This window comes from Coenobita brevimanus, chromosome 102 (assembly GCF_032717465.1).
Source record: "Coenobita brevimanus isolate Jiangsu-jjx chromosome 102, ASM3271746v2, whole genome shotgun sequence".
NCBI classification, from domain to species: Eukaryota; Metazoa; Arthropoda; class Malacostraca; order Decapoda; family Coenobitidae; genus Coenobita; species Coenobita brevimanus.
The window spans coordinates 33,115,951-33,142,502 of record NC_137055.1 but is presented as its reverse complement, the minus strand read 5'-3'; the positions used below and the strand labels follow the sequence as shown (position 1 = coordinate 33,142,502).

Below are 26,552 nucleotides of genomic sequence, written 5' to 3'. Positions count from 1 at the left end.
TATCAGATAGAGCCAGTATTCTGTGGGCTTGAATGGTGAGTAAATGAATGCGTGTCCCATTGGATTGGGCAAATTTGGGCTGTCTGGATGTTGCTACTCCTCATCCTGCCCTAGGGTGGGAAAGGAGGTCCGGATGATGATGATGATGATGATGATGATCATTATTACTGTTGTTCTTGTTGTTGCTGTTGACAGGGTCCAACCGGCAAGTGAGATATAACTTGGTGGACTCAGCTAATGGCCACTTCACTATTGACGAGGCTGAGGGTGTGTTAAGCCTGGCCAGACCGCTGGATCGAGAGACCCAAGACTCCTACACTCTGACAGTACAGGCGGTGGATCAGGGCACCCCACCTCTCTCATCCACCACACAACTCACTGTTACTGTGTCAGGTTAGCTGATACTCTGTTACTCCCAGTAGTACTGTTGAGTGGTCCAGACACCCTCCTCCCTCCCCATTCTGTAAGAGTAAGATGAACTGGAAGGTAATGTTGTCTTTTCTTTTTATTTTTGATTTGTAATTCATTATTAATGCTTGTTTACTGGGTTCTTTCCTTCTCTGTTTAATGCTAGGTACCTTTTTTTTCTAATAGTTCTGTATACTTTTGTAATACTTTGCAAGCAACCATGTCAACAATAATAGCAACCAAAAATCAGCCCCCCCCCACCCACCCCCAATTTACAGAGTCCTGGCCGTGTCCCTGCTTCTTCTGTCCATTATTTTCTGAAGCATGCCTCACCTCATCTTACAAAAAAAAGTCAGGATCATTATGATAATGGTCAAAGGCTTGCAGTTATGCTGTGTTGGTTGTAATGTTTGACAACCAGATGTTAACAGTGGTTCTTAACCCTTTGAGCATGGGGATGTCTTTCTCATTTTTTTTCTGATAGTTTCCTGATAGTTATATTCAGCTTGAGACAGATTATTTGACTGGACTGCATAGATTTATGATTAATAGATCCCTGTAATGAAAAACATCTTTCCTATGTGAAATAAAATCATCTGGTAGCAGCAAGAATAAACTAATAAGGACATCTCATGGGTTTAGAGTTTTAATAAAGTCAGTCATTGTCTTGGATTGATTACAGTAAGTCTTCATTATGTTCCCTTCTTTTATCATGGAAGCATTCCTCACCATCTGCTTACTCGATGTAGTGCTGCTCTCGAGTGACTGCCCTTTCCTCTCTACCTCCCTTCTTTCCTTCCTTTCTCTTCCATCTTTCATTCTTTCCTCTTCCTTCAACCTGTGGGTGACTTAGTACTGAGTGACAAGCCAAATGGTTTCCTGTACACCAGGAAACCATTTACTATGCGGGGTGGTATCCTGGCACCTCTTGGGTTAGTGAGTAATTAAGGTGTTCCAGTTGGAATGAGCCTGTGCAGGTTTATATCCAAGGGGTGATTGGGGTTTGTTGCTCAAGTTATGCCACTCAGCCATGAGTGAGGCTGGTCACTCTCATCTTGGATGTCAGGGCCAACTTTCCTAACCCCAGACTCCAACGCTCCTCATGGTGCAACACAGGATTAAATGATGATGATGGTGGTGATGTATTCCAGTATATCACACTTTTGGCCTTGAAACAGGTATTGTAAACTAAACAAAACTGTCAGACCAGCTTTATTGGTTATAGTGGAACTATCTGTATCTGTCGGTCTATCTGTATCTATCTATCTGTGTCTATCTGTCAGTTTATATATACTGAACATGCAAGGGATAGCTTTGAGACTGGTATGATGGTACAGTAAATCCATTAACTTAGGGAAATACTGCCATGAGAGTGATGTGTTGCCACAAGCTTGGTAATCAGCCACTCATCATTTTTAGCAAGTAATTACTGTAGCATTAAGTTCAAGCTGAGATTTTCACAGGGTTACAATTCTTATGACACATCTGAGCTTTCTATTTTTTCAACACTGTTAAATATTGGGGGTTAATTAGCTGATTTTAGTACTTGCTTTCACTTCCAATCTGTAGAAAACAATAACTGTAACCCCACCATGGACAATCTCAGTATGGAGATTGAAGAGTATCCATGGCATCACCTTTATGTATGCATGTCTAGTATGCATTTATGGTTTTAGATGAGTGTGTAGCCCATTTCACTGGACATTCTGTTATTTCTCCCTCTATCCAACATTATCCCTTTCATTGCATTCTGGACCCTACCTCATCCCTATATGGGAGAAAATGATGATGATAATGATAATAACATCAACGTCCTTTTTTGGCCAGACATCAATGATAATGCACCAGAATTTGTAAGGAAACTTCAAGAGATGACAGTGGCAGAAAATACACCGGTTGGAACGGAGGTGCTGAGAGTGATGGCCACGTCCAGGGATATTGGCATCAATGCTGAAATCTCGTACTCGCTCCAGCACACCTCGAAGGAGGAGTACCTTCATATTCACCCCAAAACTGGTAATTCAGAGGTATATGTATTTTATGGTGGTAGAGAGGGATCCATTCATTCAGTGGCACTGATATAATAGGGTGGTTTCACTGCCTGGTTATGCAGACATCTTTCTGTCCCTACCTATCTCCTAAAAGGAAGATAGTGGGCTGCAAGAAAAGGGTGACTTCAGCGTCCAGTCCACCAGTTCCATGTTCAGATGAGCTTGGGACTGCAGCAACAACAATAACAATCCATATATAGGTTAATGAGTACAGCTTGCATATTTAAGTGTGGATATCAGTGGATATCATGGACTTAAACCTTAAACCCCCTTCCCCTCCTCCTCCTGTCTCTTCTCCCTTTCCTTCCTCCTCCTGATCTTCCTCTCCCTCCCCTTTCTCCTCCTTCTTCCCCTTCCCTTCCTGTTTCTCTGTTCCTCATACTCTCACCTCCCTTATCTTCCTTTCTCTTGTTTTGTCTGTCTTCTCTCTACCGTTCCCCTTCCTTTTCCTCAGCCTTTCCATTCCTATTCCACCACCTCTCTCCTTCACATTTTTACTCCTCTCTCCCATATCTTGACACTGTATTCATGCATCTTGGCAGGTGTGATCAGCATAGGGTTGCCTGTGGATTATGAGAGGGTTCAGCAGGTGGTGGTGACGGTGGTGGCAACTGACGGAGGACTGCCGCCTCTCTCTGCCACAGCCCTAGTCAACCTTACCATCACTGATGTCAATGATAACACCCCCATCTTTACTCTGCCCACCTTCACTGCCACTATCAGGGAGGACGCACTTCAGGGTGCTAGTGTGGTACAGGTAGTTACAGTAGTTACTCTGTATTTATCTCAGCTAGTAATCCCTCTATTATCTGGACGACCATTACTCGGACCATCCATTAACCAGATGCTGTGATCTGGCTGTTCGAAACCATTATTAGAGCATTTTTTTCCATAATGTCCGGACAAAATGCTTGTGTCCGGGCGTAAATTATGGCCACACAAACATTTTTGCCCATGGCCAGGCGGGAATAGCCCAGTTGTGCCGCCCTGTCTGGCTGGGTAGTTCACCTCCTCTTGGACAGTTGTTATGGCGGTGCACGTGTTGGTTTTTGTGGTTGTTTCCTACCTGCTTCAGACCTTGCTATTCCTTGCATGCCTCTTCCTAGGGTGTGTGATGATGACCCTTTCACCAGGGAAAAGGAAGAGGGTAGTGCTGACTCTTTAGAAGCAGAAGATCCTGGGATATAAAGGAGCATTGTGGTGTGGATGTGGATGTGATATGAAGCGTTATGAGGAACACACTGAGGTGGTTTGGCCATGTGGAGAGGATGGAGGGTGAAGGACTGACGAAGAGAGTGTATGTGAGTGAGGTGGAGGGGGGAAGAGGGAGGGGGAGGCCAAGGATGAGATGGAGGGATGGGGTGGAGAGGTCTATGAGAGAGGGGGGTGTGAATTGGGAGCAGGGCAGTGAAATGGCGGGGGACATGGAGACTTGGAAGCGATTTGTTTGTGGCCACCCCAAACGGGATTGAGGCGTCTGGCAATAGATAGATAGATAGATAGAAGATCATTGGTAAGACTGATGCAGGATGGTTGAATTGTGAGTGTTGGGTTCAAGGACAACTTCCCCCCAGACAAGTGCACCCAGTCAGTTGTCCCCCCTGGACAACTGCCCCCCACAAATGATGTACCGTTCATTGGTTCATTGTTTCATTATTATGTTTCATTGCTTCATTATTACATCATGTTGATTCATTGTTTCAGTATGTTGATTGATTGTTTCATTAATTTGATTCATTGTTTCCTTATGTAGACCAGTCTGAGTTTAGAGCTTAAATTGCTCAAATTGTTTCTCTCAGGGTGTGTCAAATTTCATTAATTCACCCCATCATGGAGTTTGTCCAAGGTGAATGTGGAAAATGGAAGCTGATTTATGATGGCTACGTCTACATAAAGCAGAAAGTACTACAAATAGTGTTATTTCTTATGAACATGAGAAATGGTGGCAGAATCATTGTAAAGCCAAAGTTAAAGTTCATGGAAATGATATTGGCTATGTAAATAGTCATAACCATGGTCCCGACATATGCCACCCAGAAGTCCGGTCTGTACAACAGGAAGTCAAGAGAAAAGCTATTTATTGACACCCAAGAGACAGCACAGCAGATCATTACCCAAACAGTTCAGACCATATCAGCAGGTGCTTCAACACAAATACTACCTGTAAGACATATCTGACATGCAATAAGATGCTACAAACAAGCTGTCAGTGCCCTTCATCCAGTTCCAACAAACTTAAATGACTTGGACATTCCACCTGAGTACCAGATGACAACTGATGGTGAAGATTTCCATGTGTGTGATAGTGAATGTAGTGATTATTGTGTACTTGTGTTTTCCACAGATAAAACATGAGGCTACTGCAGAATTCCAGTGATTGGTTTGGTGATGGAACATTCAAAGTTTTACCTGAACTATTTTATCAGCTGTACACAATCCGTGCCATGACTTCAAAAAAAGTTATTCCTTGTATTTATGTTCTATTACCAGATAAGCAACAAACAACTTACTTTGAAGTTTTCAGTCAGCTTCTAACTGTCAGCCCTTTGCTCAATCCAAAGACTTTTCTCATTGACTATGAACAGGCCACCAGGAATGCCTTTGAAGAGGTCATCCCCAGTGCAACAGTCAAGGGATGTTTCTTCCACTTATCACAAAATATATATCATAAGGTCCAGTCTGAGGGATTACAAGGAAGATATCCAACTGATGCTGACTTGCCCTGAAAATTTGTATGCTACCAGCTCTGGCTTTCATCTCACCAAATGAAGTGGTTGACACATTTGAGACACTTCAAGAGAGTATGCCATCTGAAGCTGATCCTGTCACAGACTACTTCGAAGATACATACAGTACATTGGTAGAGCACGTCGACAAAACAGGCGGGCTCCGTGTTTCCTTATCAGCATGTGGAATATGTATGATCATGTACTTGAGGATTTACCTCACACCAACAACTCCTTGGAAGGATGGCATAATTATATACAAACTAACATTACTTCATTCCATTGTAATATCTGGAAATTTCTTAAAGTGTTGAAGAGGGAACAGGCATTGACCAATGTCACCATCAGCCAAAAGCTTACAGGACATTCAGAATCACCAAAAAGGAGTTGCTATCAGGATCAGACAAAAGGGAATAACAACCATCGTACAAGACTTTGAGAACTGTCCTGTTTTGGACACTTTGAAAAAGGATAGCCCACATCTTGCAGTTTTAGGGTATGTTCTATGTCACTTTTAAATAATGATTTTTAAAACTAATTTAGTCATGTGTTTTTCTTTATTCTTGTTGATAAATAAATCACAAAAAATAGCACATTGTTGGACTTTTTGAAAGGGATTGCCCAGAACTTGCAGTTTTGGGTGTGTTCTATGTTTGTCAGTTTTAAATAATGATTTGTAAAAAGTAATTTAGTCATGTGTTTTTCTTTATTATTGTTGATAACAAATAAATCATGAAAAATAATACGTTATTGGACTTTTTGAAAGGGATACCCCACAACTTGCAGTTTCAGGGTGTGTTCCATGTTTGTCAGTTTTAAATAATGATTTTTAAAAACTAATTTAGTAGTGTTTTTTCTTTCTTATTGTTGATAACAAATAAATCATGGAAAATAACACGTTTCTCTTCGGAGGGGGGTAATTGTCAGGGGGCAGTTGCCCAAGGGGGAAATTTTCCAGGTGGCAGTTGTCTTGGAGGCAGTTGTGTTGACCTTGATTTTATGCTAGCTTAATGTACTGTTCCATGATTTTATTCTATTCTGAGTGTTGACTTTGATTTTATTCTAGCTTACTGTACTGTACCATGATTTTATTCTATGTTACCATGATTTTATTCCATTCTGCCGTTATGTTTTGTGTGCTCACTGCATTTTTCTTGTGTAGTTTTTTTTTTTTTTTTTTTTTTTTTTAATGTCACTGCTGGGTATGGCCCTGCAGTGGTAGTTGCTTGTCTGTGGTTGATGGGTCTTCTTGACCATGGTAGTTGCTTGACTGTGGTGCTAGTAGTAGTAGTAGTAGTAGTAGTAGTAGTAGTTGTTCCATAGGCAGTCTGGCGAACAGCCTCGAGTCCCTTCCCTAAGGAAGGCCACGACCGAGACCGGGCTTTCCCCACAGAGCTCTCAAGGAGTGTATGTTATGTTGTCGGCACAGGCAGTTGAGTGCAGTGCGGTCTTCCATAATGTTCTTAACAGTATGGGGTGCTGTGTTGCATGCAGGACAGGCATCAGCGACAGAGTCATCCAGCGTCTTCTGATAACTCAAGAGGGCTGGAAGATGCCCGGATCTCAGCTTGGCCAAGTAGACCCAGTCCTCACGAGGGAGATAGGATTCAAAAGGATGGATATCAGGAGGCCTCGCATGCAGCTGTGTGTTGTTTTTAACCCCTAAAACGCGGATCGTCGCATTTGCGACGGTCGGCCCAAAGGGCAGAACGGCGGGTCGTCGCGTTTGCGATTTGAGTTAATTTTGAATAACCGCGGGCAAGCATGCTCCAGCTGGTATTGTCTATCAGTCCTGCCACCCGTGAGCTACGTTTAGCACACTTGACCTTTGTACTGCTGACCTCGGTTGTTGCCAAGTCTCATTTTTTTTACCCACCGACGCACCGATGCGCGGCCCTCCCTCGTCTTGCGATATGGCAACGTGCGGACGGCTGATACGTGTCAATCTGCGCCGTCATCTCGCAAGCACTTTTTGCTACTGGGAAACGCTTGTTTCCCCAGTTGTCACACTGTCGTTTTTTCGCGCGGTTTGCCCCAGAATAGCGTCAGTCCACGCAAATCTGCCACGGTGACACCATGTCTAACTCGAGCTCTTCCGAGTCTGTGCCTTCTAGCCCTCCGAAAAAGGGTTTTGTGACCTCAACCCCCTTCAAAACCTTACCAGGAACTACTAAGGGGCTAAGTGACTCTGCAATAGCCTCAGAACTTTTGAAAGCCTCAATGGACTATGGCAGTGACGTCGGTGTGTGGTCGAGCCTGGCTGAGTCTGACACACAATCCAGTGCAGAGTCCGGGCCAGAAGTGATTGTTTCTGTGCCGGAGGAGACTGTGTCAGTGCCCAGCACCTCAGCAGGGAAGGCTCTGGTGAGAAGGGGCCTCGAGTATGGGAAGGGGGAAAAACGGAAAAGGAGCGGTGACCCCAGCTCACCGCCATTGTCCCCTACGCCACATCACGCCACCGCAAGCCCGCCACATACTCCCAGCCCTGTTCTCTCGTCCTCCTCCTCTGCTGTCCTGTCTCCTGAGTCGTTGGAGTCTCCTTCACCACCGAGAAAGGGAAGTAAACGAGCATCATTACGTTTGAGAGGTTTTCGTAGGCCTAGTGTTCGTGTTGGTAGAGTTAAGTCCCCTAGTATAAGGCTAACTCGTAGGGAGGGAACTCGCACTAGGCAACTCAGCAGTCACGCCACCGCGAGTGACCTTGAGCCCAGTGATAATGTCCCTCCCACCACCACCACCACCACCACAACACCAACACGACCTGGGATAGCCTCTGCCTCACCTACTGTTGCCCCGCCTGCCTCACCCACTCCCACATGACCTGCCTCACCCCCCGCCGCCCCAAGCACCTCCCAGCCTAGGCAGGGAACGCTGGATGCCTTCGTGTGGTCAGAGGGATCAGATTTTGTGCCTGAGGATCTGCCCTTTGACGACAGTGAGTGTGGACTTCAGGCTGACTTCCCTGTGGATGAGGATGGTGAATGCCTTGACTACCTGTTGGCCTTTCTTGACGACAAGGTTATGGAGCACATCTGTACCGAGACAAACAGGTACGAGGGGCAATGTGCTCCAGTTCGTGAAGGAGAAGGTGAGGCGGCCACGCCATCCACGTTGCGGATGGCAGCATGGGTGCCTCTTACGATCCGCGAGCTTTTTGTATTTATTGGATTGATGTTGCTAATGCCGCACAACTGGAAACACAAGTTAGAAGAATACTGGACTTCCGACGAGCTGTGCCCAACACCCATTTTCAATAAATACATGAGCCGCGATCGTTTTAGGCAGCTGATGACTTATCTTCACTTCGCGAACAATGATGAGCCTTCCCAAACTGACCCATTATGGAAAGTGAGGGGAATCCTGAACATGATCAAGGATAAGTTTACGAGGTTCTTGCGCCCGTTCAAGAAAGTCGTGATTGACGAGTCTTTGGTATTGTTCAGGGGCCGTCTTCGGTTCGTCCAGTACATTCCAAGCAAACGCCACCGCTTTGGAATCAAGTTTTTTGTGCTGTGCGACTGCAAGACGGGGTTCATCCTTGACTTCGTCATTTACACCGCCAGCAATGTCGATTTGGATAAGACTGACCCCCTTGGATTCTCTGGTTCTGTGGTGAAAGTGCTTTTGGAAAAGTACTTTGGCAAGAATCATGTCCTGTATACGGACAATTACTATACCGCTCCTAAACTCGCCAAGTACCTTTCTGAACACGGCATCGGCTCCTGTGGCACTGTCAGAAGTAAAAGGGCACATTACCCTGCCTTCCCCGAGGCTGAAAAGTCAAAGCGGGGAGACGTGCACCTGAAGAAATCTGACAAGATGCTTGCGATCAGGTGGCATGATAAGAGAGTCGTGAACATGCTCACCACAGTACACAAGGGTGAAATGCTGGCAACAGGGAAGGTCGACAGAAGGACTGGCGAGCCTGTGATGAAGCCTGATGCTGTCATTGACTATAACGTCAATATGCGGCTGGTGGACAAGTCTGATATGATGATTGGAGAGATTGACTGCCTGAGGAAAAATCGTCATTGGTACAGGAAGGTGTTCTTGCACTTGATTGATATGTGCATGTTGAACGCCTTCATCCTGTATAAAATCAAGAACAGGAAGCCAGCCAACTACTCTCTCAGACGATTTTCCAAGACTTGTGTCTACCAGCTGCTTCAGCGTTACGGCCAGGTTCTTTCTACAGGTCCCAAATTCCAACCTCACACACCTCCAGACCGCCTACAGTGTATGGCCTACCTTCAGCGACACCGCCTGGAGCCACTGCCAGCCACTGCAAAGAGGGGGAAAGCACTGAGGAGGTGTCATGTGTGCAGCCACACTACCAGGCAGGAAAGAACCTTTAGGCACACCTCCTTGCAGTGCAAAGAGTGCAAAGTTCCCCTCTGTGCTTACCCGTGTTTCTTTGACTACCACAGCCTAAGTAGATTTTGAAAATAAGGGTAAGATTCTTTGAAATAATACTGAGAGTGACAGTGATAATATTGTTTAGTTTTCTTTTACGTGCTGGCAGTGACAGCCTGATGAGTGTAAATTAGTGTATGTACTTGTAAAAGCACTGACAGTGACAGTGTTTTTTGGTGTAAATAATTGTACATAGTAATAATATAAGTATTGCGAGTGACAGTCACTCCAGTTTAAGAAGATGAAAGCATATTTTCCTATTCTATGTTCTGACAGTGACAGTTTGTTGTGTAGAAAATATTATTTTTATAACACTGGACAGTGACACTGATGAATAAGGCAAAAAAAAGAACAGATACAGTGAAAGTGAGCGATAGAAATGAAGTGCGAGTGGCCGACAGGAGCGAGAATAAAGTGCCTGCCGTAAGGCTGAATAAACTCGCGCCGCGGTGGTCTTCCTCAGTCCCAATCCACAATACTGGCAGTGACAGTGATTTTTATGGCCGTAATAGTGACAGGCAAACGTTTGCAAAGTCCTATGATGAAAAAAAATGTAGTATACGTGTTTTTTGCCGAGAAAAGGCAAATGTGACAATATTGACGGGAAGATCGCCACCGCGCTGCATGTCGGCCGTGCGCTCCGTTCATTTTAGCCTTATTTTCAGTGCTTATTTACAAATACGGATTCCAAACAACCTGTACGTTGTTGTATAAAGTGTACTGTGACAGATTGAGGCTGTGGTAGAAAGAAAACCGGGTTTCTGGAGGTGTGAGAGTGAAGACTTTGTTACCCAACTTTGCAAGTCTTCACAAGTCCTTTGGTAGTCAACGAAGGCTCAACATGTGGCTCAGGAGAAAGCTGAATGTAAGTACTATATGCCATAAAAATTTTAATGCTCTAGGGTTAATCTATGATTTTTGGCAAATATTTTTCCACAGGTACTCAGACCCCGCTACAACCCCGCCACAGCGGGGGGATCGCCCGTACACAGCCGCGTTTTAGGGGTTAAGAGACTGAATGGAGCAGCAAGTGATTTGAGCATGGATATGCTTCTGGAAGCTGGTTTGAGATGGGTGAGGGGAGAGTGATGACAGTATTTGTGTATGATATCATGTGCTGGGTGTTGTGTTGATATTCCTTGGTGTGTGTGTGGATGTGGTGCCATGTGGTGTAGTGGATGGTGTGGGTTTGTGGAGGCTGCGGGAAGAATTTGTGTGCCTCTCATATCTAGATAATCCTTGATTTTGAGGACTTTGGTTTCTTGGTGTAGGTGCTCTGTAGTGTAGTAGTTGTGCAGCTAGTGATTAGTTTTAGGGCCTTGTTCTGTATGGTCTGTAGAGTGTTGTAGTGTGTTTTAGTGAGGTTAGAAGCCCAAGCAGAGCGTGCAAAACATCACTGAACGCATATATTGTTTGTATACTGTGGTGATGCTTTCTTTGTTGTGTCCAAATGTTGTATGGGCAAGTGACCTTAAGGCGTTGAGTCTTGGTGCTAATTTATTTTTTATGTTTGTGATGTTTCGTTTAAATGACAGTGATGTATTGTATGTTACACCAAGGACTGTGTGTGTGTGTTCTTACCTTACCTAATCGTTCTTACCTAATTGTATCTTTACAGGAATGAGTCAAGCTCGTACTGTCCCGTTTCTTAAACCATATTTATCGTACATATCTTTAAATTTGTGAATTGTTTTGGCACACACTATTTCACTCGGTAGTGCATTCCATTGATCAATTGCTCTCTGTGGGTAACTGAATTTCCTTACGTCTTTATCACCTCTCTTCTTATGCAGTTTTTTGCAGTGTCCTCTTGCTGATGCTTCTCCATATCTTAAGTAATCATTTATGTCTATTTTCTCCTTCCCTGATATGCACTTATATAGCATTATCATGTCACCTCTTTTCCTTCTCTCCTGTAGTGTTGGTAGATTCAGTTTATTTAGTCTTTCTTCGTAGCTTAGGTCCCTTAAGCTTGGTATCCATCTTGTAGTGGTCCTTTGAACTTTTTCAATCTTGTCTATATGCTTTTTGAGATGAGGACTCCAGACTACTGATGCATATTCCAGGGTTGGTCTAATGAATGTTGTTATTATCCTTCTTAGCATGTCTTCATTTATGTATGTGAATGCTATTCTCATATTTGCAAGCAGTTTATACATGCTCCGTACCTTCTCGCTGATGTGGTCAGCCGGAGATAGTCTGTTATTGATAATCATACCTAGGTCTTTCTCTCTTTCTGATGTGTATAGGGTTTTATTTCCTAACTTATAATCCCAATCAGGTCTTTTTCCACTTTTACCAAACTTGATTACATATCACTTGTCCACATTGAATTCCATTTGCCATGTACTACTCCATTCATGAAGTTTATTTAATTCTTCTTGTAGCTCCCTACAAGAGTCTGGGCTAGTAATTCTCCCTTGTATTCTTGCATCATCTGCAAACATATTCAGATAGCTCTCATTTCCAGTGTTACTGTTTATATCATTTATATACACTAAAAACATGATTGGTGCCAGCACTGAACCCTGTGGTACTCCACTAGTCACTTCTTTCCATGATGAGTAGTTTCCTCTTAGTACTGTCCTCATTTCTCTTTTTATGAGAAAGTCTTGCATCCAACAAAACAGTTTGCCTCGAGTTCCTCTTTGATGGTACAGTTTCCATAAAAGTCTTTGGTGTGGTACTGTGTCAAAAGCTTTCTTGAAATCAAAATAGATACTGTCCACCCATCCTTCCCTTTCCTGTATTGTGTTTGTTACTCTGTCATAGTAGCTCAACAAATTAGTAACACATGAGTTTCCTTTTCTGAAACCAAACTGTCTTTCTGTTATCATACTGTGTTCTTCTAGATGATTTACCCAAGCTTTTCTTACAAGCTTTTCTAATACCTTGCTTACAACCCTGGTCAGTGATACTGGTCGGTAGTTGAGTGGATTTTGTCTTTTTCCTTTCTTGAATGAGGGAACAATATTTGCTTTTTTCCAGATATCAGTTAGTTTACCTTGACTCAAGAATTTCTTGAAAATTAAAAATAATGGTTTACTTAACTCCTTTGCACATTCTCGTAATACCCAACATGAAATTTCATCAGGACCACTTGCTTTTCCTCTGTCTAATCTACTTAACTCCTCCTGTATTACTTTTTCTGCTATTTGTATATCTGGTAGTATGTGTGGACATGCGTGTTCCACATAGTCCCTCTCAAAATTTTTTTCTTCTGTAAAAACTAATTGGAAATTCTTATTTAGTGCTTCACAAATATCTTTCTCTTGTGTATAAGTGATTCCCTCGTCCGTAATGGATTGTATTATATCTTTTACTTTGGTTTTGCTTCTGATATAGCTGTAAAACAGCTTTGGTTGATCACTACTTCGATTTATTATTTCCTCCTCAAACTGTTTTCGGGCTTCCCTCCTTATTCTTGTATAATCGTTTCTTGCCTGTTTGTAATTATTATACGCCCTTTCACTGTTGTGTCTTCTGTATCTATTCCACAACAAATGTCTTCTTCCTTTTGATTTTTTACATTCTGTATTGAACCATTTCTGTATTTTCTTATCTTCTTCTTTGTGCTGTGGGATGTACTTCTGGACTCCTATTTCATAAAATTCACAGAATTTTTTATATACAGCATTTAAATCTTGTCCTCTAAGTTCATTTTCCCAATCACCTTCTAAGAAATACTTCTTTAGGTCTTGATAATTTCCCTTTTTATAGTTTAGGCTCTTTTTGTAACTGTCATTGCTGTTTACTATGTCATATGCTATCCTGAAGTTATAATTTAGTACTGCATGATCGCTTTTGCCGAGTGGAGGGTGATATATTAAACTGTCAATATAATTTTCATGCCTAGTAAATATTAGATCTAGCACTGAAGGTACATCAAGTTCTCTTTTTCTGGTGGTTTCCCTCACATGTTGTGTTAGGAAAAACTCTTGTACTAGATCCAGGAGCTTTTGGTCCCAACAGCTTTCTTGGCTAATTATATCCTGAGTATTCCAATTTATATTTGTATTGAAATCCCTGGTTAGTATAATTCTTTCCGATTTCTCTTCCATTTTATGTAGTAATGATCTTATACTTTGAATTGTACTCTCTGCCAGGTCCTCATATTCGTCTCTTTCCCATGTGTTTGATCTGGGTGGCATGTACAAATTGGCTACAATTACTTTTCCTTCAGATGTGTTGATCTCTACTGCAATCAGTTCTACTTTTGATGGTATATCTAGTTTTATTTCCTTGACTTTTAGATTTTTCTTAGTTACTATTATAATTCCTCCTCCTTTTTTAAAATTTCTGTCTCTTCTCCATATATTGTATTCTTCTAAGTTTAGTATGTCATTGGATATCCTTGGTGTTAATTTTGTTTCAGTTAGGCATATTATTTGTGGTTCATTTTCTCTGACATAATCATTCATCTCTAGTAATTTAGATACCATTCCATCCACATTTGAGTACATCAACTTTATCATTTTGTTTATATACTTGTCATGACATGGTTCAACTACCTTCCTCCTTTTTCTTCCATCCTGTTTGTGTACCACTTTCGTACCTGCAATCCTATTAGTTTGTAAAAAAATTTCTTCTTCTCCACTTCTGATCTTCCCTCATTTTTTGTTTTGCTTCCTCCCTTTTCTCTTTCAGTAATTCCAGTTCCTCTTGTGTTTGGCATCTTTTTATCCGTACATTTTTGAACTCCTCTTTTTCATAAGATTCTTTGCATTTTTTTGTATCTCTTCCACAGTGTTTACACTCTGGAAAATCACCTTTAGAGGTCTTGTCTTGCTTTTTTCGTATTTCCCTAACCTTTTGTGTTCCTCTATGTCTTTACTACAGATTTCCTCTGATGCTTCTTTCAGTAAGCTCATTACATTTGCCATCTCCTTTTTGTCTCTTGTGATCTTGTTTTTTATTTCTTCCTCTTCTATACCAGTGATTACTATAGATTTGTTTATCTCTACTGAATCTCTGACTAACTTTGGATTGTTTTGGATTATTCTTTTCACTTCCTTTTTAATGCTTTTTTCCTCCACCCTTGTTTCTAAGTCTTTCTTTACTTTCACCATTTCAGCATACGTGGTTTCTACATCAGTTTTGTAGCTTTGCACAGCTTCATTCACCTGTGTTATCTTCTCCTCAGTATTACTGCTCTGATCCATAAGACTGCTTGCTTGCCTAATTGTCTCTGTGTCATTTTTTAACTCTTCCATAACATTCTCGTGATTGACTACTGTACTTGCCATTTCACTCACTTTCTTCTTAAGTGTACTCATTTCCACTGTTAGTTCACTGATGGTTGTGTCTTTCTTATTGGCCTCCCTTCCTAGTTTTTCTATCTGTTCCTTTTGCAAGTGCATTTGCTTCATTATTTCATCAGTTTCATTTTTGAAAGCCATTTCTAGTTTGTGTGCACGTTCAACCAGTCTATTGTGAGTCTCCACTTCAACCAGTTCTTGGTAGAAATCATCATTTTGCTTTTTACTTTTATCTCTTTTCTTTTCCAAAGTTGTTTTACTAAAGTATGTATCCATTTTGCAATACTAAAAGAACAGAGTATGTACTTACAGAGTATGTACACTTTCCCCGTGGTGCTGTAGTCTAAACAAACCCAGCTGACTCAGCGCATTTTTTACTCGTGATATTTTTTTCTGTTTGAACAAGTCTTGTTTAAACTTATTATTTTTTTTCCTTTTAATAATGAAAAATCATTTAGTCTAACCTGGTACAGAGCTTGACTCATACAAAGATACTAATTTAGGTAATGCCACTGGCCGTGTTGGTTCTGTACGGAGCGACGATGTCGAACGTCTGCATCTGATGACTCCCTCTGTGTGTGTATGTGTGTGTGTGTGTGTGTTTACCTAGTTGTGATATAAAGGAATTGAGCTATGTTCATGGGGTCCCGTCTCTGTTTCTCAACGAGTCAAATTTTCCTTTGAACTTTTAAGTTTTTAGACTGGACGATCTCTTTGTCTAGGCTATTCCACAGGTCTATGCATCTATAAGGAAAGCTATATTTCTTGATATCCTTCAAGCAGCATGACTTCTTCAGAGGGGAGGCGGTGGCTCAATCGGTAGAGAGGTGGTCTGCAGTCCTAACGGACCCAGGTTCGAATCCCAGCTGGGGCAGGGAACAGTTTGAGGATTTGAATTTCATTAAATCAGGCTTTACTGATCAACCAGATGACCCGCCGACATGTTGTAAAAATACCCCCGGTAATACCAATACACCAGACCTGTATGAGACAGCCCTAGCATGTATTCAATATGGATGGTGGGTGTTAGTGCCGAAGTGGTGACATGTAGAGGTGTATGGTATGTAGGAGGACTACTGGGCCTTGATAGCTGGCTGTGAAGCCTATGCCCGGAGTTGGACACATAAAAAAAAAAAAAAAATAAAGTTTCATTCCGTGTCCTCTTGTTACTCTCGTATCCCATACAAACAAATCTTCTCTGTCAATCAAATGTGTTCTTACCTAATTGTTCTTACCTAATTGTATCTTTACAGGAATGAGTCAAGCTCGTACTGTCCCGTGTCTTAGACCATATTTATCGTACATATCCTTAAATTTGTGAATTGTTTTGGCACACACTATTTCATTCGGTAGTGCATTCCATTGATCAATTGCTCTGTTTGGGAAACTGAATTTCCTTACGTCTTTATCACCTCTCTTCTTATGCAGTTTTTTGCAGTGTCCTCTTGCTGATGCTTCTCCATATGTTAAGTAATCATTTATGTCTATTTTCTCCTTTCCTGATATGCACTTATATAGCATTATCATGTCACCTCTTTTCCTTCTGTCCTGTAGTGTTGGTAGATTCAGTTTATTTTGTCTTTCTTCGTAGCTTAGGTCCCTTAAGCTTGGTATCCATCTTGTAGCGGCCCTTTGAACTTTTTCAATCTTGTCTATATGCTTTTTGAGATGAGGACTCCAGACTATTGATGCATATTCCAGGGTTGGTCTAATGAATGATGTTATTATCCTTCTTAGCATGTCTTCATTTATGTATGTGAATGCTATTCTCATATTTGCAAGCAGTGTATACATGTTCCGTACCTTCTCGCTGATGTGGTCAGCCGGAGATAGTCTGTTATTGATAATCACACCTAGGTCTTTCTCTCTTTCTGATGTGTATAGGGTTTTATTTCCTAACTTATAATCCCAATCAGGTCTTTTTCCACTTTTACCAAACTTGATTACATGACACTTGTCCACATTGAATTCCATTTGCCATGTACTACTCCATTCATGAAGTTTATTTAATTCTTCTTGTAGCTCCCTACAAGAGTCTGTGCTAGTAATTCTCCTTTGTATTTTTGCATCATCTGCAAACATATTCAGATAGCTCTCATTTCCAGTGTTACTGTTTATATCATTTATGTACACTAAAAACATGATCGGTGCCAGCACCGAACCCTGTGGTACTCCACTAGTCACATCTTTCCATGATGAGTAGTTTTCTCTTAGTACTGTCCTCATTTCTCTTTTTATGAGAAAGTCTTGCATCCAACAAAACAGTTTGCCTCGAATTCCTCCTTGATGGTACAGCTTCCATAAAAGTCTTTGGTGTGGTACTGTGTCAAAAGCTTTCTTGAAATCAAAATAGATACTGTCCACCCATCCTTCCCTTTCCTGTATTGTGTTTGTTACTCTGTCATAGTAGCTCAACAGAATAGTAACACATGATTTTCCTTTTCTGAAACCAAACTGTCTTTCTGTTATCATACTGTGTTCTTCTAGATGATTTACCCAAGCTTTTCTTATAAGTTTTTCTAATACCTTGCTTACAACACTGGTCAGTGATACTGGTCGGTAGTTGAGAGGATTTTGTGTGTGTGTGTGTGTGTGTGTGTGTGTGTGTGTGTGTGGTAGGGGAGTGTTGTTTATGGTGAGGTGTGGAATGTGACTATGTTCTGCTGTCCAGTTTGTGAGAAGGGTCACTGTAGATTTGGTTGGGGTAACTGTGAGTCTGTTTGTGATGAGCCATTCATGTAGTGTGTTGAGGTAAGGTTGGAGGATGTGTGCGGCTGTGCTCTCATTTTGTTGTGTACATGTAAGTGCTATGTTGTCCGCACAGGAAGCTGTGTATTTGTGGTGTGTGGGGTGTGGGTATGTCGTGCATGTATAAGTTAAAGAGAGTAAGGGACAAAACAGATATTTGGGAGACGCCATTTGTGAAGTTTCCGATGTTTAATGACTGACCCGGCAAATGTTCCATGTGCACATCTGCCTGCTAAATAATTTTCCAGCCATCTTTTTGTTTTGTTGTGCATGTTTATGTTGAATATTTTGTTTGTGAGGTTGTTGTGGGAGATGGCATCAAAAGCTTCGCTAATGTCTAGTGTGACTAGGAGTGTTCTGTTTGGTGGCTCAGCTGAATTGATGCCATCAAAACCTCTTTGTGTAAGGTCTGTAATAAGAATGTTTGTTGAGTGTAGTGGCCCTAGAACCATGCTGTGATGGGGCTAGGGGGATGTGAGGTGTAACTAATTGTAATACCAGTCGTTCAGTGACTTAAGAGGGGGTGCAGAGGAGTGTAATGGGGTGGTGTGAGGAAGGTAACATGGGGTCTTTGTTGGGTATGAGGATGGTGATGATAATGCCATGCTTCCAGATGTTGGATATTATGTTGTGTGAGTAGCTGTAGTTTTGTTATGTTGGTGACTGCTTGTATGCCTTGTGGTCCAAGATTTTTAAGGTGTATGTTGCCTGTGTTGTCTGGGTCACAGGCAGATGAGTGCTTAAGGTTGCTAATGATGTGCTTTGTCTGGTTGTAATTGAAAGGTGCGAAGTCTGGGTCCGTGGGGAACTGTCTCTTTCATTGGATAACGTGTCAGTCGTCATGATTAGGGTTTCGATGGCTGACTTGTGAAAAGTGATTGATGACGAGTGTTTGCATGTTGTATGTTTGAGGTTATGGTGTCTGTTGTTTTGATGGCAGCATGTGATTGTGTGGTGTTGCTGCTGGAGAATGTGATGCTGTTTAGTGTGTTATAAAGTTTGCTGGTGTTTGTTTTGTGATCAAATGTTTGCAGATAATTATCCAATTTAATGTTTGCTGTTCTGATGTTTTATTGTTTTTTGAGTGTTGAATTCTTGTATTTGTTGTATGGTGTCTTGTGTATGGGGTGTTGGGGAGTGTTATAGTGTGTTGCATTAACTGATGAGGCCTTAAATTTCTGGTGTGAAGTTGGGATTGTGTCTCTTTCTGTTGCCTCTAGGGATGTGTCTTTTGTCTGCGCTTTGAATAGTTGTACTGAAAGTGTGCACAACAGTGTTGATGTTTGTTATGGGTGTACTGTTTAATTTTTCAAAGTATTGTTCTGTTTCAGTTGTGAAGGCCTACCAGTTGGCTCTCTTATAATTAGTGTATGTCTGTCTGTGGCCAGCTGGGGTGATTCTGGTTTTGGTAGTGATAATGATTGAGAGGTGGTCAGAGCCAAGGGTTTTGACCTCTCCAGGATGTTGTTGGGGAGAGGTTTGGGGAGCAAAAAGTGATGTCTGGGGATTATGGGAGGAAGAGGGCTTGGTGTGGGATATGGGTATGTTGGCTGTGGTTTATAGGTCAGCATGACCAGATAGTGTTAAACAACAGGACCAAGTGTTGTACGATGTACTGTAGTGGCCTTGTACACTGACTTTCAAATTTAGGTTATGTACAAAAGGGGGCCAGAGAAGAAGTCCATTATCCAGATGAAACCATTACCTGGACATGCCTTTGGCTCTATTATGTTGGATAATCAAGGGATTACTGTATATGCTAACTTTTATGATAAATTTATGTCAGGGACCAGTAGTTAATTTGCCCCCCCCCAGTGCACCTGTTTCATATGGCTTGTCCATTAGTTTTGCCCCAGGCATATCATATCAAAGAGAATTATCTGTGGGCAGAAAACTATACTAAGTCTCCGTCAGCTTAGAAATAATTGCTAGCAGAAGAAAGTAACAAATTCAAAAGGCGAAATATTAAGCAATCTTAATAGGGCCTGTCCATTAGCAGCCTCCTTGATGCATTATATCAAAGAAAATAATCTATCTATATATCTACTTATTGCCAGATGCCATAACCCCGTAAGGGGTGGCCATTTGACTTTGAATTATTTGTTTTACGGGGAGGGGCACTAACCTTCCACCAACCCACTTGTTGACACGTAGGGAGCACATATGGTTTGGTTATATGGTCACCACCCAGCGTTGTAAATGGTTTCTTGGCTTACAGGAAACCATTTGGCTTGTCTCTCAATTTCCAGTAAAGGAAAGAAAAGCAATGAGAAGTGACAGGAAAGATGGAAGAAATAGGAAGAGAGGAGGGCAGGCACAGAAAAAGAATGATGAAGGCTAAGGACGAAGTAGGCAGCACTACATCTAGTGAGTGGATGATGGTCACCACCACCCACCACAAAAATAATTTGTGGGCAGAAAAAAATCCTGAGTTTCTCTCAGCTCAGGCATATTAGCAAGCAGTGAGAAAGTAACAAATACAAAAGGAGAAGTATTAAGCAATCTCTTGTCCCAAAATATACAGTACCTGATGTGGGGCCTTATTTCCAGGTGTCAGCAAGTGATATAGACTCTGGAGTGAACAGCTTAGTGCGCTACAGCATCCTGGCCGATAACGATGACCTGTGCTTCTCTATTGATGAACAGTCTGGCATCGTCACCCTCATCACGACACTCGACAGAGAGAAGGTAAGGTTGAGAGGCAATGGCCATTTTTATATTTACATAGTTTTGTTGATGGAGGTGGACCTTGTCTGGTATTCATGAAGAGAAGGAGTATTTCAGAGAGTGAGAGGTATGTAGGGATAGAGTGGAGCAGTAATTTAGTGAGAGGGAAGAGGAGTGTCTCAGGGAGTGTGATAGGTATGTATGAATAAAGTAGCATGAAGATGGTTCTTTCATGGTCATTTACTGGCTGAGAGTTTTCAGGAGGGAGCAAGGTGTCAGAAATGGTGCTGATGCTGATGCTAACATGTTCATTTATTCTTGTAGGCTAAGGACATTCTCGGACATTCTTGCTCAGTGGTTTATTTTGCATAGTACACCTTTCTAATTAGTGTATAATATTTGACTTTTTAAACTCTTGAATCCAGCTGTTGCCCCTTTTTAATGTTCTTGCTGGTACCAGATGATTTTATTTAACTTAGGAAGGAATGGCAAGCACTTGAATGATGAAGAAATGAGTGTGAGTCCCATTTTATTGGACATACTGTTAATTGGCTCTCCCACTACTGTATTTTTCTCCTTTGCCTTGCTTATTGGCCCCTACTCATGCCACTTGTGGGTGTAAGAAAGAGGTATAGTGATGATGATGATAATGGAAAGGCCTCTTGTATTTATGGGGTTTGTTAGAGGCGTATTTAACACTTCTGTTTAAAAACGCCATCCTAAACTCAATTAAATTATTTGGAGATTTTAAGATGAAGTTAAAAGCAAGCATCACTGGATTCATGAAATTGAAAGAGCTTATGATATTGAGGACTGAGGTGGAGGGATGGGATGGAGAGGTGGGTATATGAATGAGAGTTTTATGAGTTGGAGAGAGGGTGGCCTGATAGTGGAGGACAAGATGACATGGAGGCAGTTTGAGTTTGACTACTTCCCTCAGGATTAATATAATTGGGTCTATAAATGACCACTTTGCTTAGAGGCAAAGTGGGGATCCTCTGTTTGGCACATTGTTTGAATTGCGAGGGCCTGAGATTGAATCTTGGTCAGACCCAGTGAGTAATTTGTTGATGTTTTATTTCCGGCTATTACATTGGTTGCAGCAGTGGGATGTGAGGCGAGGCTCGGAGGGCAGTGATGTTGATTAGCTGACACTGTCCTAATCCTTACATCTTGAGGATGAGCTGTTTGGTGTGGTCTGCAGATCCCAAATGGTGGCCTCCAGTGCTGCGCTACCAAGTGTGTTTGCAACTCACAAAATTAATCACCAAGGGGAGAAAAGAGCGATGTAATGGTGTCAGTAAAAGCCCGCATTACTTAGAGGCAAGGTGGGAATCCTTTCTTTGGCTCAGTGGTAACATGCGCGCCTTTGAAGCGTGAGGGCCTGAAATCGAATCCCAGTCAGACCCAGTGATTAATTTGTTGACATTTCAGCTCGGTTATTACATTAAGACATCTGGCAAAAGATACCATAGATAAATAGGTAAATATTTGGAAGGAGGGCAGTGTGATGATGAAGTACAGGATGACATGGAGACAGATTGAATGTGAATACTTCCTTTGGCATTAAGACATCTGGCAAAAGATAGCTAGGTAGATAGATAGATAGACAGGTAGGTAGGTAGGTAGGTAGGTAGGTAGGAAGATAGCCAACAGACCACTTCTCTAACCATTTGGCCACCACACAGGTTTCACACTACCATCTGCAGGTGGTGGCACATGACTTAGGGACCCCCAGCAACACTGCCAAGGGGCAGCTGGAGGTAACAGTGACTGATGTCAATGATAATCCTCCTGTATTCACTCAGGATGACTACTCTGTCATAGTACAGGTGAGTGCCGGCACTAAACACATGGACATCAATGCACTTAGCAGGTCAGATGTTCTGCACATCACTTTGATTCTCTTTGAGGTAGCTGAAGTGTTGTATACATGTAATGCCAACAAAGTCATAGGCTGATGATGTATCCTTTAATGTTCTGGAGTATGGCAGCTTCTGTGGTGCAAGTGATAATGGACTGTAGGTTTGACTACTACCTTTTTGATTATCATCAAAAATCATCATCATCATCATCATCATCTTCCAGACCTCCTTTCCCACCCTAGGGCAGGGTGAGAAGTAGCACTGTCCAGACAGCCCAAACATGCCCAGTCTAATGGGCCATGATTCCATTCACTCATCATTCAAGCCCCTGGAATCCTGGCTCTATCGGATACACCAAAAACATTCAACACGTTTTGTAGCTAAACATAAACGTATCCAATAGAGTCAGTCTGGACACTGCCACCTTAAAAAGGGGTGTCAGATCCCTGATCATGCACTTCTCCTCACAACATTCATCCAGCCAGCTCAATCTCTTGTCAGTTCCCTAGCCTCACCGACTTCCAAACCTCCCATCCTCACACACTCATCCACCATATCTCTCCACCTTCTCCTTGGCCTACCTCGCCTCCTCCCTCCTTCAGATTCGTTCAGATATACCCTTTTCACTTCTCAATTGCTATCCATTCTCTCCACATGACCACACCATCTCATTACACTCACTTCAATTCTGGTGTCCACGGACTTCCTCACTCCACATCTTTCACGAATCACATTATTTCATGTCCTATCCACCTTCTGTACTCCACATACATTCCTCAGCAGTCCCATCTCCACTGCTGTTACTCTTGACTTTTCATTTTCATGCTACACCATAGTCTCACATCCATATGTTAAAGTTGGCACCAACACTCCTTCATGTAAGCTTCATGCAGCTGCAACACTCAAGCTTCTGTTTCTTATCAAGGCCTTCATTGCACCAGCTACCTTTCTTCCTTGTGTCACTCTGCTTTCAACTTCTTTTGCACGTTTTCCTCTCATTTCTGTCACTGTACCCAGGTATTTGAACTCTCACCAATTCTAGTCACTCTCCATTCGCTGTAATGTCACTGGAAGTCACCTTCTCTCTTAGTAACCATCACTTTACTGTTATCTGCATTTGCTTTCAAGGCTTGATGTTCACAGACATCAGCAAAATTCTGCACTATAGTTAAACCAGAATATGATGGGCTCTGAGGGGCAGGTAAGAAAAGCGCATATGCCGAACATTTAAACCTTCAACTTTACATTGTCGAATGTTAAGATATTAACAACTTTATATTAGCTTGAAATACTCCATATATAATATATTATTTTAAAAAATTCATAGTAACGATTTATTTTCTTTATAAGACTATAAACAACAACTCTATACAAAATGTGACAACGTTGTTTAGACCATGCTGCCACGTTTCCGGTGACCTGCATGTTTGAGTCAGTCACAGCCACTCACCTACCACCCACCATGGACTGTATATAGCTTGTATTTTTTCACTGTAATAGCCAATAATAGTCTTAATGGAACCAAAAAGATTAAACGTAACAAAAGTAAGGTAGCATATTTTTGGCGGAGTTATCCCATGCAAAATATTATAGAAAACGTTGGATACCTTGTGGTTTTGTTTTGGTGAAGATGTGGCAGTGCTGTACTTAATCTCCCTTTCCACCCCAGAGCTCATCATATTTTGGTTTGACTATAGTCTACCAAGTACTTGTCTGTATTTGCAGGTAGTACTGCATCATCAGCATACAGCAAGTATAAGATATTCCATTCATCACCATTCATTACCAATGCCTTCCCCCTCATCATTACTCCTGTTTTTACTTTTCTCATCACCCCATCCATATATATATTGAACAACCATGGGGACATCACACAACCTTGTCGCACTCCCAACGGATCGCGAACCATTCACTTTGTTGGCCATTTACCCTTACACGTGCTTCACTACCATCATAAAAACTCTTGACGGCACCTAGCAGCTTACCATCTACACCATACATGTGCAAAACTTTTCACAGTCATTCTCTGTCCATTTTGTTGTATGCTGTTTCCAGATCCACGAATGCCATAAACACCTTATGGTCCTTCTCACAAACCTTCTGTGCTATCTGTCTCCCTGCAAATATTTGATCCACACATAATCTGCCACTCCTAAAGCCACCCTATTCATCATTCACGAGGACTTCTGATATCCTTCTTACTTTCTCTGTAATAATTATTCCATATACAGTACAATCCCAGTTAACCGGGTGGCTTGGGGAATTTACCTTCCCGGTTACAGATTTTTCCCGTATTTCTGATTTTCAAGTCAAATCTATACAAAGGCTATCACAGCAGTAAATACAGTTCAGGTACTCACCAGTCACATTAGGGGTTACACTAAGAGATTCCGCCTGAAAAACTGCCTTGTAAACACACACCATGGTCATAACGGACGTGCGTGCAATGTCTAGCAATTTGCAGTACTGCAAATTGCACCAGTCCATTGTTTACCGAATTACTGTATACATTATATGTACTGTACTCATAAAAATTGAAAAATAAAATAAAGAAATAAAAGCTTGAACATTTATTAGTGAACTGATGATGCGTTAAGACTGCACTGTAGAATTATCATGACACCTGTGCCCCCACGTGAGTTTGTTTACGTTTCTGACTGTTCTTCTTCTTCCCCACCTGACCTCCATCACTCCACCCCTCACCCGCCACTCAGCTGTTTTGCAGAAAATAAAATAAATGATGTACGTATGAAATGCAGGCATATTATTTATTTATTTTTCTTCCAACAAAGTAAACTTTCATTCCTATTAACATTTATATTCAGTCATTAGTGTTTTATAATGTTCACCTTTTTCAAGTCTGTTGCATATGTCCAGCTTCTGTTTCAAGGTAAGCACGATACGCTTACGTTTAGTTTGCACTTTAGGCATTTTGGAGTGTACAAATTACCGTCTATCAGAGGAACACAATAGCAAGAGAGCTTGTTTACTGTCTGGTGGCAAAACGCAGACTGGTGATTTTTGGAGGGTGTGGAGGATGACTGAATTCAAGTAGGGGAAAGAGGGGGAGAGGAGGGGTGGTTAAGAGGATTTGCTAGGGATTTACATTAGCTGGAAATGCCTTCACCTCGCTTTGTCTGACTTCACCCAGCCTTGCGTGACACGATCAAACGGCGGTTTGGCGGTCCATTCAAATTGGCGCACAGTTATAACTTGCTGACATTTTTACCAGCCCTTGAATTTTCCCGTTGTTCTGAATATTCCGTTTGTCTGGATACCGGATAGCTGGGATTGTACTGTACCTTCCATGCCACACTCAGTAAACTTATGCCACAATAATTCTTGCACTCACTTCACTCACCTTTATTTTTGTACAGGGGTACAATCACAGCCTTTTTCTACTCTGCTGGCACAGTTTCACTCATCCATGTCTTCTTACAGATCTCCAATAAGCACTTCATTCCACTCTCCTCACTACACTTAATCGTCTTTGCATACACCTCGTCAACCCCAGCTGCTTTCCCATTTTTCAGCCGCTTCACAGCACTCTTCATCTGTGCAAGTGTCACGTCTCCTGGCGCTGCATTCCTTCTTTGCACACCCCCAAAACCAATCATGTTTACAGTGGCTCTGCTCTCTCTGTTCCCATTCATCAGGCTTTCAAAATTTTCTTTCCGTCTGGTCCTTACTTCATCCCCATGGGTTAATAATATGCTGCTTACATCCTTCACACCTTCACATTTCTTTCTGCTATTGCTTGTACATTTCCGCACCTCTTTCCAGGATTACATCCTATTTTCAGAGTAGTTTGCATTCATTTTTCTTCCTAGATCATCATTTACCTTCTTCTTTTTCCTCGTCTCTAGTCTCTTTACGTGCTTCTTGCTCTCAATATATTCAGTTCTTATTTCAACTGAACCCCAGTCCTGTAACCATTTTAGCCACTTCTTCCTCTTTTCCTCCACCACTCTCTTAACCTCATCATCCCACTATGCCGTTCCTTTCTTCTTTGTTGTTACTTTTGCCACACCACACACCACTTTAGCATTCCTAACTAAGCAGTCCCTATATGCATTCCACAGGCTGTCCAGATCCATTTCATTCCAATTCACTGATTCCATCTCCTCCTCTACTTTGGTCCTGTAATCATCTGCCATTTCTTTGATCCTCAGCTTCTCAACTTTCAATCTTTCTCTGTGACTGCTCCTCTCTCTCCTGATCTACCTCACTCCTTTCAGCTTGATCTTGCATACCACAGTCATATGATCTGACAGGTCTCCACATCATCCTCTTACGGCCCTCGTATCAGCAATCATTCCCATCATTGACCTCTCTACGAGCACGTAATCAATCAGGCTTCTTTGAATACAATCCCTGTTCCCTCTGTACCATGTATATTTATGTACATCTTTGTAT

The 26,552-nt window shown here is 41.9% G+C and overlaps 1 protein-coding gene across 1 annotated transcript in view; it reads left to right on the top strand.

The window, feature by feature from the left end:
- Window positions 1-26,552, top strand: part of LOC145415452 (fat-like cadherin-related tumor suppressor homolog) — a 693,356-nt gene that overhangs the window by 543,624 nt on the left and 123,180 nt on the right. Inside the window, exons 36-40 of the mRNA XM_080284728.1 lie at window positions 196-393; window positions 2,236-2,424; window positions 3,002-3,216; window positions 20,155-20,292; window positions 21,960-22,103. Of these exons, the coding sequence (XP_080140854.1) occupies window positions 196-393; window positions 2,236-2,424; window positions 3,002-3,216; window positions 20,155-20,292; window positions 21,960-22,103 (884 nt within the window). The remainder of the gene's footprint in view (window positions 1-195; window positions 394-2,235; window positions 2,425-3,001; window positions 3,217-20,154; window positions 20,293-21,959; window positions 22,104-26,552) is intronic.